Source organism: Abramis brama (assembly GCF_963993115.1).
Source record: "Abramis brama genome assembly, chromosome: 21".
NCBI lineage: Eukaryota > Metazoa > Chordata > Actinopteri > Cypriniformes > Leuciscidae > Abramis > Abramis brama.
In genome coordinates, this window is record NC_139983.1 from 10,785,652 (window position 1) to 10,800,748 (window position 15,097).

Consider the following 15,097-nt stretch of genomic DNA (forward strand, 5'->3'; position numbering starts at 1 on the left):
ATTGCATCTTTAATACGAGTGTATTTTGTCTTACTGCACTGGCTGAGTTTTATTTAGTACGGTAATAAAGTAAAAGAAGAAAAAGTAATAAACATCTGCCAGTGCAGTAAGACAAAATACACTCGTATTACTTTTAATTTGTTACTAAATAAAACTCTGCCAGTGCAGTGAGACAAAATACACTTATATTAAAGAGGTAATCTATGAAAACAAGTCTTAATATATTATGCAGGGCTGCTTTTCAAGTAAATATCTTGTTTGAACTATTTTTAGATGTTTTGGCTGAAGAATAAGACAAAATTCTCAATCTAGTCTATTAATGTGTGGTGAATTCCTGCTAACGTATAGATGCCAAATAAAATCGTCTTTTTCACTTAGTTTTTGTGTTTTTTGTGGGCAGAATCCATCACATGTTTGGTGGGCATTTATCTGAAGCCGATATCAGAGGCTGAACAATATCATGTGCTGCCTACTGTGCCCGAGAAACTGTTAAACAAAGACAAGCTATTTTATTGTAAGATATTTGCATGTCTTTAAGAAGCCAGGGCACCACATTTTCCAGACACCGTCCACCATAAAAAAAAAGTGTCCATTTGAGTGTCAGTTTTCCATCTCCTCACACATTTCTATCTGTCAAAGTTTCAACTCTCGGGCATGATAACTCTATCACAGCGTGTTTGTTCCTCGGCCTCCTCTCCGGCATGCCGCCATTGAATTTTACAGTCTCATTACCTGTTTAAAAGACACGGGAGAGGGAAATATGCTAAAACAGAGGAACGAAGCACTCCGGGAAAAATAAAATCCAATTTAAATGTAATGGTGAAATGTAATGGTGTTTAATATTTATTGAAAAATGTACAGAAAATGTAAGGCGGTGCTTTTCGAGGCTGGTGGGATTTGCATAAATTGTTCTCTGAATGTTTTCGTCCCATACCACACATGGAGTAGCACGGTCTCTTCGCAAAGCTGCCGCTGCATATTTAAAAGGGGTTTTGGTGCAGGTGAGAGACCGTCAGAATACCTGCAACCCTTCCAAAGCGTGGCGTTGTCGTCTTTGGGAGAGTCTATATGCTCTGGCGGTTTCATTAAACAAGTGTCATAGCTGGACACTGAAGCATGGGAGTGCAGCTTTGGCCTTTAAATATTTAATTCTGTCGTGTTTATAGGGAGAGGGGGATGTGATTTACACGCTCCTGACAGCCTGAATTGTTGCGAAGACCTCATCAAGCGCACAGGAGTCTCTCTTTCTCTCTCAGTGTCAGTTTCTCTCTTCATTCACTATGTTCATTCATGGCTCTGAGGTGCCGTGAGTTCACATATATGACTAGCAATAAACCCCATGTTGTAGTTGTGGCAAATGTTGGAGAGACCGCACTACATTTTTCAGTAGTGAGGTTGTAGCTCAGTGTCTGTATCAAGGTGTTTTTTCACTATTTCTGTCCCTTTGTATTGTGTATGAATAATACACAAGAATAAACACACTTTGTTTGAATGGATCTCTCCATATCTCAAGTAACTTTGGGAAGACAGATTCATTTTAGCGATTCATTTCATTTTACTCAGTTTGTTCGGATGGTTCAACAAATCATTACTCAGTAGAAGTCCCTGAGTAACATTTTGCCATCTTTTTAAGTATTCAGTAACATTAAATGTTTTAAAAATGTAACTTCTGCTTCATTAGTTCAAGCAAATATTTTTAAAAAATAATTTTAGCTTTTTTTTTTTTTTCATTTAAAGAGTTCATTTCAATGGATTGGCTACAAAAAAAATCACTGATTCATTTTTAGTTATCAAATGAATCAAGTGTTCCCAGAAGTCCTTGCACAGCATTTATTTAGTTTTTTTGTTTTTTGTAAAAAAAAACAAAAACCTATTCAGCTTTTTATATATTTGTTTGTATTATTTTTAGTTATGTTTTATACAGCTTTTTATCATTGTTTTTTGTATTTAAATTAATTATGGTGTTTTTAGTTTTTATTTATTTATTATTATTTACACTCTAAAAAATGTGGACAAACCCAACCTTTGGTTTACATTTTTACATAACATTTTTAAACCCAAGGTTTGGGTTTTTCCATATTTGACCCAAACATGATTTGAAACAACCCAACATTTTTTAGAGTGTAGGCTTGTTTTTACAGCTTTTTATCAATGTTTTTGTACTAATTTCTGTCAATCACAGTGTTTTTAGTTTTATTATTTAGGTTTGTTTTATACAGCTTTTAATCAATACTTTTTGTATTCATTTCTATCAATCAATTTTTATAATACAGCTTTTATCCTTTTTTTCGTATTAATTTCTGTATATAAATTCATGTTTTTGGTTTGATTATTTTGTGTATTTAGGTTTATGCTTTCACTGTAAATTTTGAAATCATTTTTTTATGCCAGATAATTACTCTAATTATTTTATATAATCTTGTATAACTGAAGCCTGTTGCTCCCTTTAAGGGATAGTTCACCCAAAAATTCTGTCATTAATTACTCATCCTCATGTCGTTCCAAACCCATAAGACCTTCGTTTATCTTCAGAACACAAATTAAGATATTTTTGATGAAATCCGAGAGATGAACGAAGGTCGTATAGGTTTGGAACGACATGAGGATGAGTAATTAATGACAGAATTCTCATTTTTGGGTGAAATTACCCTTTAAGTACCTTCAGTTTAGTTTGTCGCTTTGTGACTTCTTGTATAGCTAACTACTTTTTCAAATGGCATACTTGACTGTAGTCTTCACAAGCCCAGCTTCAAAGTTAAGCTTTTAGAGTTGTGTTGTGCTTCCTGTTCTTTCGGGAAAACTCTGGCATTAACATATGAACCTTGCCCCCTTAACCTGATGACAGGGATGTTTAACCCTGTTTACAATCTATGAGTGTTTGAGAAGACTGTCCTGCTCCTGTCTCTGCAGGCTCTGTGTATGGAGGTGCGGGGCAGACGGAAGGGCATTTCCTCCGTGCTGAGGCTCTGTCAGAGGCTGTTGGATGGGCCTGAACAGCAGAGCTCAGAGGCAGAGCACCAGTCACTGCAGCTGCTGCAGGTCAACCTGGAGAGACGCTGGGAGGCCATCGTCATGCAGGTCCTTCAGTGGCAGACCAGACTGAAACACTCGCTGGGCAGAGACCAGGTCACATATGCTTTACACTACAGTTACAAGTAAACAAGAGAACATATGTATTGTGAATATAAACAGGGTAGTGCTGTCTGAGATCCACGCTGTGGACGGTTTAATTGTGTTAGTGGTGGTGTGGCATACTAGCACACTGTTTACTGCAAACTATTTTCTGTTTATTTTATATATTTAAAAAAAACAAACAGTTGTATGCTCCGTTTGCATTATTTAGCATCTAATTCACTAAAGGAATTATGCAAATTGGTGCAAACAACATGGTGATTTTTTTTTTCTTGCAAATACACACAAATGCCTCTTTTAATTAAACAAAATGGTTTACTACCAGTTTTCCATAACGCTAAAAAAGGCGCAGTCTGAAAGTCATTTGTGTAATTGAAATATGCATGGCAAAGTGCTATAGCAGCGCAAATAGCATAAAGTGGCCATAACTATTTTGTGAATTAATCTGAGTGTGTGAGCAGTATGCAATGATGAACAATAGTATGCTATGTTGTTGTTACATGACCTTACTATGTTGGATGATTAATTCAACAACTGTGCGTCCATCATGGCGTAAATATATAAAAATGTCTTCGTTTTTGACAGTCCATTTAAATATTTTGTCAATAAGGAGATCCGTTGAAAATTACCTCTGGATCCTAATGCAACCATTATAATTCAACATTGTTTTTTATTCAACCCACTGGAATCGGCTCTTTGAAGATCTCCTTATATGTTGCTCTGGTCAAAGAAAGCTGTCCAGGCCAATGTTAAGCAGAAATACACTAGTACCAATAATATAGTGCAGCACTGCTGGAACAGTGTAATAAGAATGATGTATAAGGCAGGGAAAGTGGCCACATATTATTCTTGAATACACAGAGTAAGGGGACAGTGGCTAGATGCGCTCCCCAGATACTCACTGCACTGTGAACTCAATCGATTACAAATGCTGCCAGAAGTAACTGACTGTTCTTAATGTATATTGAGTAACCCATAGCAATGAAATAACTTGATCTTGTATCCCTATCCTGCAACTGAAAGGGAGGAAGTAGTCTCATAAAGCACATAACATGTGCACATACCGTGTTCACCTCAGTATAAAAAGACTTCCCATCCTGAAAACGGAAGCCTTAACTAGTCTCTTATTGTATGTGTGGGACCGTTACAGTTCGTGTTAAACAGGGGAGTGGGCCAAGGGCTAGACTTCGCCTTTTGTCATGTAGATGTTGTGCATTCCTGCATGGCAGCAGCAGGGCTCTGGGGAGGCTGCGTGCTTCACACAGAAAAGCCCAGCAACCTGTTTGTGAACGTCCACTCACTTACACGGGGAAGACAAATTACTCGCCCCTCTCTCAGCTTGACCTTGCGGGGCTGAAGTGCAATTTCACTTTTTTGCGGGTGCAGAATAAAGGGAAATAAAAATAATAGGTAGAGTTTGTTTTTGTGAATACAGTACACTTTGTGAGATGATGAAATAGCTGACTGGTGAATGCTTTAGGAGGCCTTGCTCACAACAAGTCTTGCGTCTGAAAAAAAATCCAATCGTTACACTTTTAACAGGATTTTTTTTTCTTTAGAATATCAAGAATTCAGTTTGAAGGTCAATGAAAGAGATAATGATTTTTAAGTTAACTTTCATCCACTCTGAAGGGAGTGGTAAACCAGTGAAAGAGCAACTGTTAAAAGGAAAAAAAGGTTTCAAAAGAGCTTTAATTGACACTGTCAAGTTATTACATGATTTCACTGAGTACCAGAGACATTCAGACAAAATTTTCAGACCAAACTGGACCGTCTTGTTTAACTTGGCAAAATGACTTTTGTAATGGTGTAGCTAAAGGTTATAATTAGTCTATCTGATTAAAATGTTTTGTGCTGCAGTCGGGGTGCAAATGTTAGCTGAGGCAGCTTATTGAAATAATTTTTATTTGATTAGACTGATTGATTGTTCTCACAGTTGAAGGTTTTTATCATGCACTAGCAATCCAAACTTGTGCATTAGTATTTTCCTCATCAGCAGAAAGAGAATAAACAGAAATCAAATAAAAATTCATTTTATGGGATATATGACATACAAAGCAAGTGTTAGATTTGCCAGTTTATTAGATTAATGAGATAAAGAGGATCATATAAATAGGCTCTTCCTGCTTAAACAAGAAGCAAAGCAATTTGTGTAATTATGTGCTGCGCTGAATACCCATATCTAAGCAAAAATGTATTTGTCCCAGATTAACTTTGCATTTGATCTAATTAAAAGTCCAATTGAGAATTTCTTTGCCCCTGACATTTTTTCCCCCCTCCTACAGGTCCCTGGGAACCTCATTGAGCCTTCGCTTATGGACCTCCATGGGCTGACGGAAGACTCTTGGGAGTGGGATGAGATGGACATGACTATCTGCAATCTGGAGACACAGGACTGTGAAGATGAGCAAAACCCTGGATCTAAATCACTCCTTAATTCCCCAAAGGAGCCTTTGAATCTCACCGAGTCATTTCCAAATGACATACGGTGCGGAGCAGCCTTGAGCACAGCAGAGTCGAATGCCTCATCTTCCTGTGTTTATCAGGTGTACAGACTGCATAATGTTGAACTCTACCAACAACCCCAATATAATCACAAATCATCTTCATCCAAAGTCAAGCCATCACTTTTGAAGAGGCTGAGCATGGATTCCTCCTTCTCCTCGGCTGAATCTCTTCCTGATATCTTCGGAGACCTGTTGAAGGGGAAGCATGAGCTTCTATCGAATTCAGCCAAGAGATCAGAGAGCGAAAGTGGGATAGTTAGTGAAGGGGACACGGAGACCACAGGTAACTCTGAGATGTGCCTGCTGTTCCAGAGTGATGATCCAAAAGTTTGCGTTACTCTCACCCCTCCAACCATAGAAGATTCACTCAATGGAGACAGAGTCTCAGATGAAGACATAGACAGAGTTTTGGAGCGTGCCAACAAGTGTGTAGAATATGTTGATAGTCTCAGCACTGGGAAGAGAGACCAGAGATGGCATATCATGAGAAAGAAAAGAGAAGATGGTGGAGAAATCAGGAAGAAACACCACAAGGAGCCAGTGAAGATCCTTGCAAATGACCTTGGACTAAGCCAAGAGGCTAATGACCAAAATCTCAACATGAGCAGAGATGACGAGAGGGTGACTACACACCAAAAGCTCCAAAAGGAGTTTGCACAGCTCTCCCAGGGGTCTTCCCTTGACTCCCTTTATGCAGTAGGAGAATTATTCCCATCAAGCAAAGAGACACTAACTCGTAGCACTTCACTGGAAAGTTGGCTTGCTCCATGTAAGAGCACAGAGGATGCAGGTAGTAAGGAAAGTCTGAGGGACATTGGATCGGCTGTGGAGCCCACAGGGGAACTCAGCAGAAGAACTCTGGAGCTTCTAAAACGCCTTGAGAATATCCAAAGCCCTCTTGCTCTGAAGATGACACGTAGCGTCTCTGACGTAACGCTCCAGAGCAGCTCGCTGTGGCGTGGGTCACGCTCAGCTGGCGCTCCCTCCTCCATTAACGAGAGCTCAGCGGCCTCCCTGACAGAGCTGAGCAGCACAGAGGACTTGTCGGTGGCATCCGAGGACCTAGCCGTGCAAATGAACCGCTGCGCTGCTGCTGAATCAAATGCGTCCTTTCGCAAACATTGCCGCAACCAGCAACAACCCGACGAGACCGACGCGAGCATCAGTATGGTTGTCAACGTTTCCTGCACTTCAGCCTGTACTGATGACGAGGAAGACAGCGATCTTCTCTCCAGCTCCACTCTGACTCTCACCGAAGAGGAGCTTGGTATTAAAGACGATGACTCTAGTGTAACCTCAGAGGAAGAATACACTGAAGGTTCCTTCACTCTCGGGTTGGATTATATAAAGGGTGAGTTTCAAAGCTGGATAAAGCCTAGATCTCAGAGTAGAGAGAAAAATGAGGCAGATTTAGTGGATGAACTGCAGTGTGGCACCCTATCTAGAGACATCCTGTCACCCATTAAGACTACTAACGATCGACAATTTCTCAGCCGGTCTGCGCTGAAACTCTTGGAAGCCAACACTAATGCTAAAAACGAGAGCCTCAAGCAACAGGAGGTGGACGGAAACCGTCAGGACGCCACCAGGAGCTATATCAGCCGCTTTGCAGATGACATGGAAAACGGCAATGTCGAGAGCTCTCACATCAAAGGGAAGGATGAAGACGACGAGCTGCTGAGAGAAGAGGGAAGTCTGCTAACCAAGAAAGGGGAATCATTTAAAGGCTCCATCAATGACGTCAAAAGCAATATGTTGACCGCCACCTCTCCATCCTCATGCGATCAGAGCTCGAGCTCCCTGGAAGGACAGTTAAAAGGTGAGCTGCCCTGTCACAATTCCCACCGTCCCTCCCCCACCATCTCTCCCGTAGAGGAGTGCTCGGGGTTAGCTGCTCACGCTCACAGCCAACAGAAGCAGCTTGCTGCCTTTCTGAATGACGTCCACGAGAACCATCAAGAAAGCTCTTCAGAGAGCTGCAGTCACCCTGCTTTCATGTCTGAAGAGGCCAAGAGTGACAACGTCCATGACTTTGTGATGGAGATCATTGACATGACATCTGTGGCCCTGAAGACCAAAGAGATGCAGGGAGAGCAGCCGGCGGAGGTATGTAGCCCAGCGTCTGTATCTCAGATCAGAGAGAAGGTCCTCGAGCACTCCCATCGGCTTATTCATTTGCGGAAGGGCGACTTCTACTCCTATCTGTCGCTGTCCTCGCATGATAGTGACTGCGGAGAGGTCAGCACCTGTGCGGAGGACAAGAGCAGCTCCCCGATCCTTTCGAGCACACCAGATATCCGTGACGAAGAGCCGCTCTTCGAGGCCTGCACAGAGGAAGTGTACCTGGGTCCTCCTCTCTGTTACAGCATGTCCATTAGCAAACGGCCCACGAGACACAAACTAATAGAGCCCCTCGGTCTCCTGAGCCCAGCACCTTCATCGGGTTGCGATGAATACCAAAAAGCACGTGGTATTTCTCAAGGAAGTGTAGCTGGTAGCCAGTCAGAGTGCCATAATGAGGCGCCTTATCTTAATCCTTTACCATGTGAAACCCCAATAGATACTGTTGAATGTTTTGCAGATACTAAAATGCTTGAATCCAATATTTCCCCTGTAATGACTAAGATAAGAGTCTCTTGCTCCACTACAAATCCTTTAAAAGAGGATGGCAGCCTTTATATTAATCCCAAAATTAACTGTCCGCTGATAAGGAAGACTGATAGCGATGAAAGGGCTCCTGCTTCACAGTTGATGAAACAGAAGAACGTCGGGAAAGGGCGCCGCTCTCTACAGGAAGCCAAGTCGACTCATAAACAGGTGTGTTTCGACATTACACCGTGCTCTATCTGCTTGTAATGAGAACGGTGTGCGTTTCTGCTGAATTCATCTCATTGACTAAATATTTAAGAGGGGATTTTTATTCATTCTCTCACCCCTCCCCTGCGCTTTTCCCCTGAAGTGCTAATGGAAGAAGGATTTGCAGGCGTAGATTTAAAATTTTAAGGTCTACAGAACAGAATAATCATAATCAGTCAGATTATATTATGATTCATAAGCAAGAATGCGGCGAGGATCATTACTTAATTTCATGACTGAATTAGCATGTATTTGTGTTCTTTTTAAGTAGTTTTCTATTTCATATGCAAACTTCTCCCAGCTTGGTTCCAACTCTGTCTGCAAATCCTATGTTTGACCTTATATCAGGCAAATTAAGTTCCTACTTTCCAGATAATCATTGAGACTGAAAACACTGAATTAATTTGACTCAAGTCATCAATTGAATTTCAATGTTTTACTCATAAGGACATATTGATTTCATAAAAATGGCTGGATGGTTTTTTGTATGAAAACAGAAAGGGAACTATTACAATCTTCATCCTTTCAACGTCCATATCTATCTCAGTCATGTTTCTTTTGCTCTGTCTATTTACAGTATCTCTCTCTGCCTTTTTTTCTTTTTCTAATGTGAAAAGTGTCAAATAAGCATTATAACAACAGTGCAAATGAAGTAAACAGTAATATTGAGGGATGATTTTTAATGTTAAAATATTTTAAATAAAGACAAAGACAACTATTTTGAGAACATTTTTAGCAAATTTCAAATGAGTTTACTTTATTGGTGTGCATTTCATTTGTCAAATCATTTGTGCCAAATAAGTAATATAAGAACAAATCAAGACATTTTTCGACCTGTTGACCTGTGTGTAATCGCTTTTCCAATGGAAGATGATGCAAATGTTTATTATTATTTCATTTAGTGACTCTATTGGCACAGAAATACAAGCTTCACCATTAAAAATGAAAAAATCGATCAATTAAATTAAATTCTAAAAACTGCAGGGTAAAGAAAGAAACAAATTTCACAAAACAAGAAGCATTGAAAAAGAAATAAATTATGGAAGCAGCATTTCTCTTTTCCTCTCTGTCTTTCAGCTGACAAGGTCAGAGAGCATCAGTGGTGTTGTGGAGGGCTGCAGGGCTCAGATCAGCGGTCCACAGACAGATAGCTCATCTATAGGAAGGAGTAGAGTCAGCAGCAGGCCTCAGGTCAAGGTAGGTGTTATAGGACTCGCTTCAACACACACAACCTCTCCCTCCCGGCCACTTCCACCACACCGCTGAAAAACAGCCACAGGGTGTTTTCCACGTCAAGCGTTACATTGCAAACTACCCCATTTTCCAGTGCACTCCATACTGCACGCTAGCATGATTTATTAGTGGCGGGTTTTGAAATGAGTTTGTTTTGTGTTTTTCCCGTTGCTTGTTGGTTGTGAAATTCTGCTTGATAAAAACCCAAAGGCTCACTTCACGATGACGCAAATGCCCGGTCTGGACCGGCAGTGTTATGGTTTAAATTATAGGCCACTGTACTTTCTACATGATGACTCTCTTGCCAGTAAATTGGTTTGAAAAGCATTCATTACATCTACAGTATATATCCAATGGGGTTAGCCTTTGAATTGTCTTCTTATTTTTCTCAGTCTTTCTCTCTTGCTGTCTCGTTCTCGGTCGCTGCTGTGGCCTCATCAGCGCAGGGTTGAAATAATGAATGTCTGTGGGTCGGCAATCATTTCTCTTGATGAGAAGCATATACACCTGATGGAAAACTTAAAGAGAGCTGCTCTCTTAGTCTCCCGACTGCAACAATATACGACACATTGTAATATGGTGGAATTAACAGATGGCAAACACAAAACTGAGCTAGTACTACTAGGTTGGGCAAAATTTGATATGAAGAAAAAATTTATATGAAAATGGAAGTTTTGGTATGTAACCACCACATACATAAATGATCAAATGATAACGGTTATATGATGCAAAAGGAAGGTCATCTTGAAGATTTTGAATAGTTGGTGGGTCGGACACATTTCGGCAAACGCCCGAGGCTCCACGGACACGGCAAACGTCAGAGAGAACCAACTATCTGTCTCTACAGACACTATGATGTCAGCCCTGCGGTCTTTGAGGGTTCAGTTCACACTACACTGTTAAATGTACCGCAGTGTCACATGACAGAGAAGACCTGGACCAAACAAACAAACATACTAATCGAATGCAATGCTTTATTGTACAAATAACATCTTGGTTCATGTTTCACAGTTCATTATGTACCATATAATGTTTAATGAAAATTAAATGAATATCTATCTATCTATCTATCTATCTATCTATCTATCTATCTATCTATCTATCTATCTATCTATCTATCTATCTATCTATCTATCTATCTATCTATTAAAATTGAAAGCATATAAATGACTATGTACTGTATATTATAGTATATTATACTATGCTATACATAACTATATACTAATATATATATATATATATATATATATATATACTTTTTTATATATGTTTTTAATGTAACTTTTGATCTGTTAAATAAGTCTGTTATGAGCACTTACTCTAAAATGTAATTAATTACTAGTTACTAATTACATATTCAACAGTGTCATTAGATTACTAATTACTCTCACAAGTATTGCATTACTTATTACTAATTACTTTTTAAATCCCATATCAACCTCAATCAGTTGAACAATACAAGGATAGACACGAAACTGCTCTTTTAATCCTTTCAAATAAATGATATAAAATTGCGTAAATTATTCTTGAACTGACCAAAGTATTAAAACGGAGAAAGTCACATTAAATCTTGTTTTATGTAGAATTGTTCTATTGTCTATACAGTATTTAATGCAATTACATCAGAAGTAACTGTAATTAAATTACAGAGATCCCTTACTTTACTTTTTCAAGGGGAAAGTAATTTAATTACAGTAATGAATTACAACCAACACAGGCTATAAATCTGTGTCTGGATTTAAGATCTGTGAGTTAGCAGCAGTCACTGCAGTTTTACTTTTAGTTACTAACAATGTGAATGTGTGTTTTTTGCAGAGATTCTCTGGAAGTCTAGCCTCTCCTGTGTGTAAACCCTGACTGCTCTAGTGAAGGCTCTCTGAAGTCTCAAACACCACCTCTGGATGGTGATGTGGGGGTCTGGAACGGACACCTAACTGGATGTTAGTGCATGGGCCATTAGTCTGGCACTTTAGAGCTCTAAGTCCTTCATCCTCAGCACCCTCATCCTCTTCCTTCTGGCTGCTTTAACTATTTACCCGTGACCTTTGCTGACCTTACCCCTCCAAGCTCCACTCTGGACTGAGCTACCTCACCAGTCTTCCACCATCTCGACCCTAACGCTTCAACACGGTAGACTACACACAAGCCTCTTCTGTCATATTCCTGATGATCAGCCAGCTAGCGACATCTAAGCAGGCTCAAGTATTTGGTGCCTAAGCATAGAGGTATGTTACCTGAGGGTCGCCCCATGAATCAGTAATGTGGTCCTAATCAGCCTCGGATGAGACATGAAGTCATGGTCTCCACATTCTAAGATCCCTCGTGTGGAGGTTACCAAACAGGCTTCACGTTCCTCTCTAACCGAGTGACGTAACGCCACAGTTTCTATGCAACACGACGGTTGTGTGATGTTGTGTGGCATATGTGATCATCTTTCGGCAGTTTGATGCGATACCATTTTTTTTTACTCCCTGAAAAACAAAGAAATGTATAAACATTTTGTGCCTTGCAGTTGCTACATTTTGTTAAACACTGCTTCACCCCATTGTGTGTCCTGCGATCGGTGAGAAAGCAGACGTGTGGCAAGGCTGATAATGACGTATGGGCATCTGTAAATATGTGAACTGTACGTTCAAACCCTGGTGTATAATGATGTCATATTACTTCATGTTCGTGTTACTGTTTGTGTTACGTGACGTGGATCAATAGTTACTGTTAGACTGCATGGTGAACTATGTACAAGAAAACTTCCATAAATAAACATAATTTAATGACTTTATCACACATGCTGTTCTTTTCACACAGAATTAGTGAGGCCGGGGCAAGTTGTCACACTTTTTACTGCAGAGAATATTTCTAAAATCAGATTAACTATAAGGTTAAAGTATTAACTGATGATTTTTACTGTTATTGCCCAGCAAAACATATAGAGTTCATTGAACACATATTGCCATCTATGCTTCTATAACAGTGCTACAGTTCTATAACAATGTGAACCTGCTATTTATTGACTGTTTTTTTGATAAGGAGACCTAAAAGTCTTCTGCAACATTTCGGCATTTAAGATGTATTATATCCTAGCAATATTTATTATCATTTTATTTAGTAAAAATTAAATAAAACATTACAAACAACTTAAGGCAAAACTCAAAATGTATAAAACCAAAATTCACGTTAACATGCAAAACCAAACAATTTTGGTTAAGAAATGATAATTAATAAACTGCGTTAAATTACAAAATTTTACAAATATAAATGTGACAACCTGACATTTATGAAAAATAGCGCTGTCCTGAACACACATTTTTATTATACGTACCATTTAAAAGTTTTGGGTCAGTAAGATTTTGGGAAGGGAAGTCTCTTATGCTCACCAAGAATGCCTTTGTTTGATTAAAAATATGCTAATATTGTGAAATATTATTTACAATTTCTATTTTATATTTTAATATATTTTAAAATGTAATTTATTCCTGTGATGCAAAGCTGAACTTTCAGCATCATTACTCCAGTCTTCAGTGTCACATGATCCTTCAGAAATCATTCTAATATGCCGATTTACTGCTCAAGAAACATTTCTTATTATAATCAATGTTGAAACAGATGTGCTGCTTAATATATATATTTTTTTTTTCCAAAAAAAATTATTACTGAACACTAACTTTGGAACAGTAGTGCATATTTGACTCGTCGTACGATGTGATTAATGAAATAACCCTTTGCCCCAGTTTATGAAATGCTGATTCATGCACATTAACCATGCGGCTATACATATGTAGAAATCTCAAACTCTTTTAACATAGCAACATACTGTAGATAACAGATTGTACGCGTCAGTTTTAAAGCCGAGTCTGAGCGTTCACTCAGACATCAGCCGGTTATTTTTGTGGCTAATATGCTGTTTACAGGAAGTCCTGATGACTCTGAAGATTGCATGATGGGCCCTCAGAGATTCAGATATACAGTGCCATCGGAACCTGTGGAACTCTTCGACAGCCAATCAAGCGCTCTCCTGATTGCGCCGCCGCGGCCTGATGATAAGCTCTCTCCGTAATCGCCCATCGGCTCCTGCAGGATTGCGTGTTTGTTGATGATGAGTGCGCGCTTGCACCGGAACAAAATCAGTCGGTGGGAATGAAAGACTCATGGAAGATGAGAAAGCGGTGCGCCTCTGGTTCCTTATAAAACAGAGTACATTATGTTTACTGTATCTCACCAAACCCCAAAAATCAACACATTTTCATGACAATTAAGCCCATTTCGCTAGACTAGAGAACACTGATCTTTTGTGTTTGCATTCATTTCTTTTTGAAAGCAGCAAACATGAAAAAAGCCTCTCCATCAGAACTAAATAAATGCATAAACTGCACATATGCAATGAAAACCAGACATTATAACCTCTCTGGACTGACCTCTTTAATCCCACAGACTCACAATAAAGATTCCCTGTGTTCGTCCATGCCGGATCCATATTACATTTAAGCGGGGAAAGTCACGTTAATATTTAAAATAAGGTTTTTGGCATTGGGCGATGGCATTGATAAATTAGGATGGAAATGAATTCTTACACTGTCTTCAAAACACTGCATGGTGAACAAATTATTCCCCCTTTTGCAATTAACAGGACATTTTTGTATGAAATGGAAATGGCTTTAAAGGTAGTAAAGGTCATGTGTATCGAACCATGGTGGCTTTGCAATTACAGCCAGTCAGAATGTTGATTTGGAGGCTTTGCCCAGGCATAGATGGAAAAATTAATAAGTTGAAGTCTCTTTGTTGAAAAGATCGCTGTTGATTATATGACATTATGTGACAAAGAAGACAAGTTGCGGGTGATTTTTTCCACATGAGTTTAAGTGGGATAAAAGAACTGGAGAACGACCTTCAAATGTCAGAAATGCCTTTTTAGTTTGGTGGACATGAACTGAAAACTTCATGCTCACTTTTGATCCCAGCTGCGTGAAACATGCAATTTTTTGCATTTGTAAAGATGCACATGCAGGTTTACTGATGTCAAATTCACACATTTAAATTCAGCCAATTATCTTCATGTTTTGTCCTTTTGTATTATTTTTTAATGCAAACGTCAATCCAAACGTCATTGGAGGCTCATGGGTTTCAGGCTCATCGGAGTACGGAAGGTTTGATGTGAAGGCGCCATATTAAATGTGGCATGTCACTATAACACAGAGTTCTATATCTTGACAGGATGTCTATACATCACTAGCTTTTGTGTTTCAAAGTAATGATAGGCCTTTGAAAGACAGTGTGAAAAGCATCAGCTCTGCCCAGCTCAAGCCGAGAGAGTCAGATCTGTGCCGCCAAGAAGCATTTATAGTGAATGAAATGACCTTGTTTTCTTTATTTCT

At 39.3% G+C, this 15,097-nt stretch overlaps 1 protein-coding gene across 3 annotated transcripts in view; it reads left to right on the forward strand.

Moving 5' to 3' along the window:
- akap6 (A kinase (PRKA) anchor protein 6) overlaps nucleotides 1–12,507 on the forward strand; it is a 167,155-nt gene extending 154,648 nt beyond the window's left edge. For 2 of the 3 annotated variants that reach the window (XM_084096982.1, XM_084096984.1), the window contains 4 exons: nucleotides 2,911–3,126; nucleotides 5,418–8,456; nucleotides 9,573–9,692; nucleotides 11,544–12,507. In XM_084096982.1, coding sequence (XP_083953108.1) covers nucleotides 2,911–3,126; nucleotides 5,418–8,456; nucleotides 9,573–9,692; nucleotides 11,544–11,585 — 3,417 coding nt within the window. In that variant the 3' untranslated portion in view covers nucleotides 11,586–12,507. The remainder of the gene's footprint in view (nucleotides 1–2,910; nucleotides 3,127–5,417; nucleotides 8,457–9,572; nucleotides 9,693–11,543) is intronic. The other variant, XM_084096983.1, reaches the window with a different exon arrangement.
- Nucleotides 12,508–15,097: the final 2,590 nt, after the last annotated feature.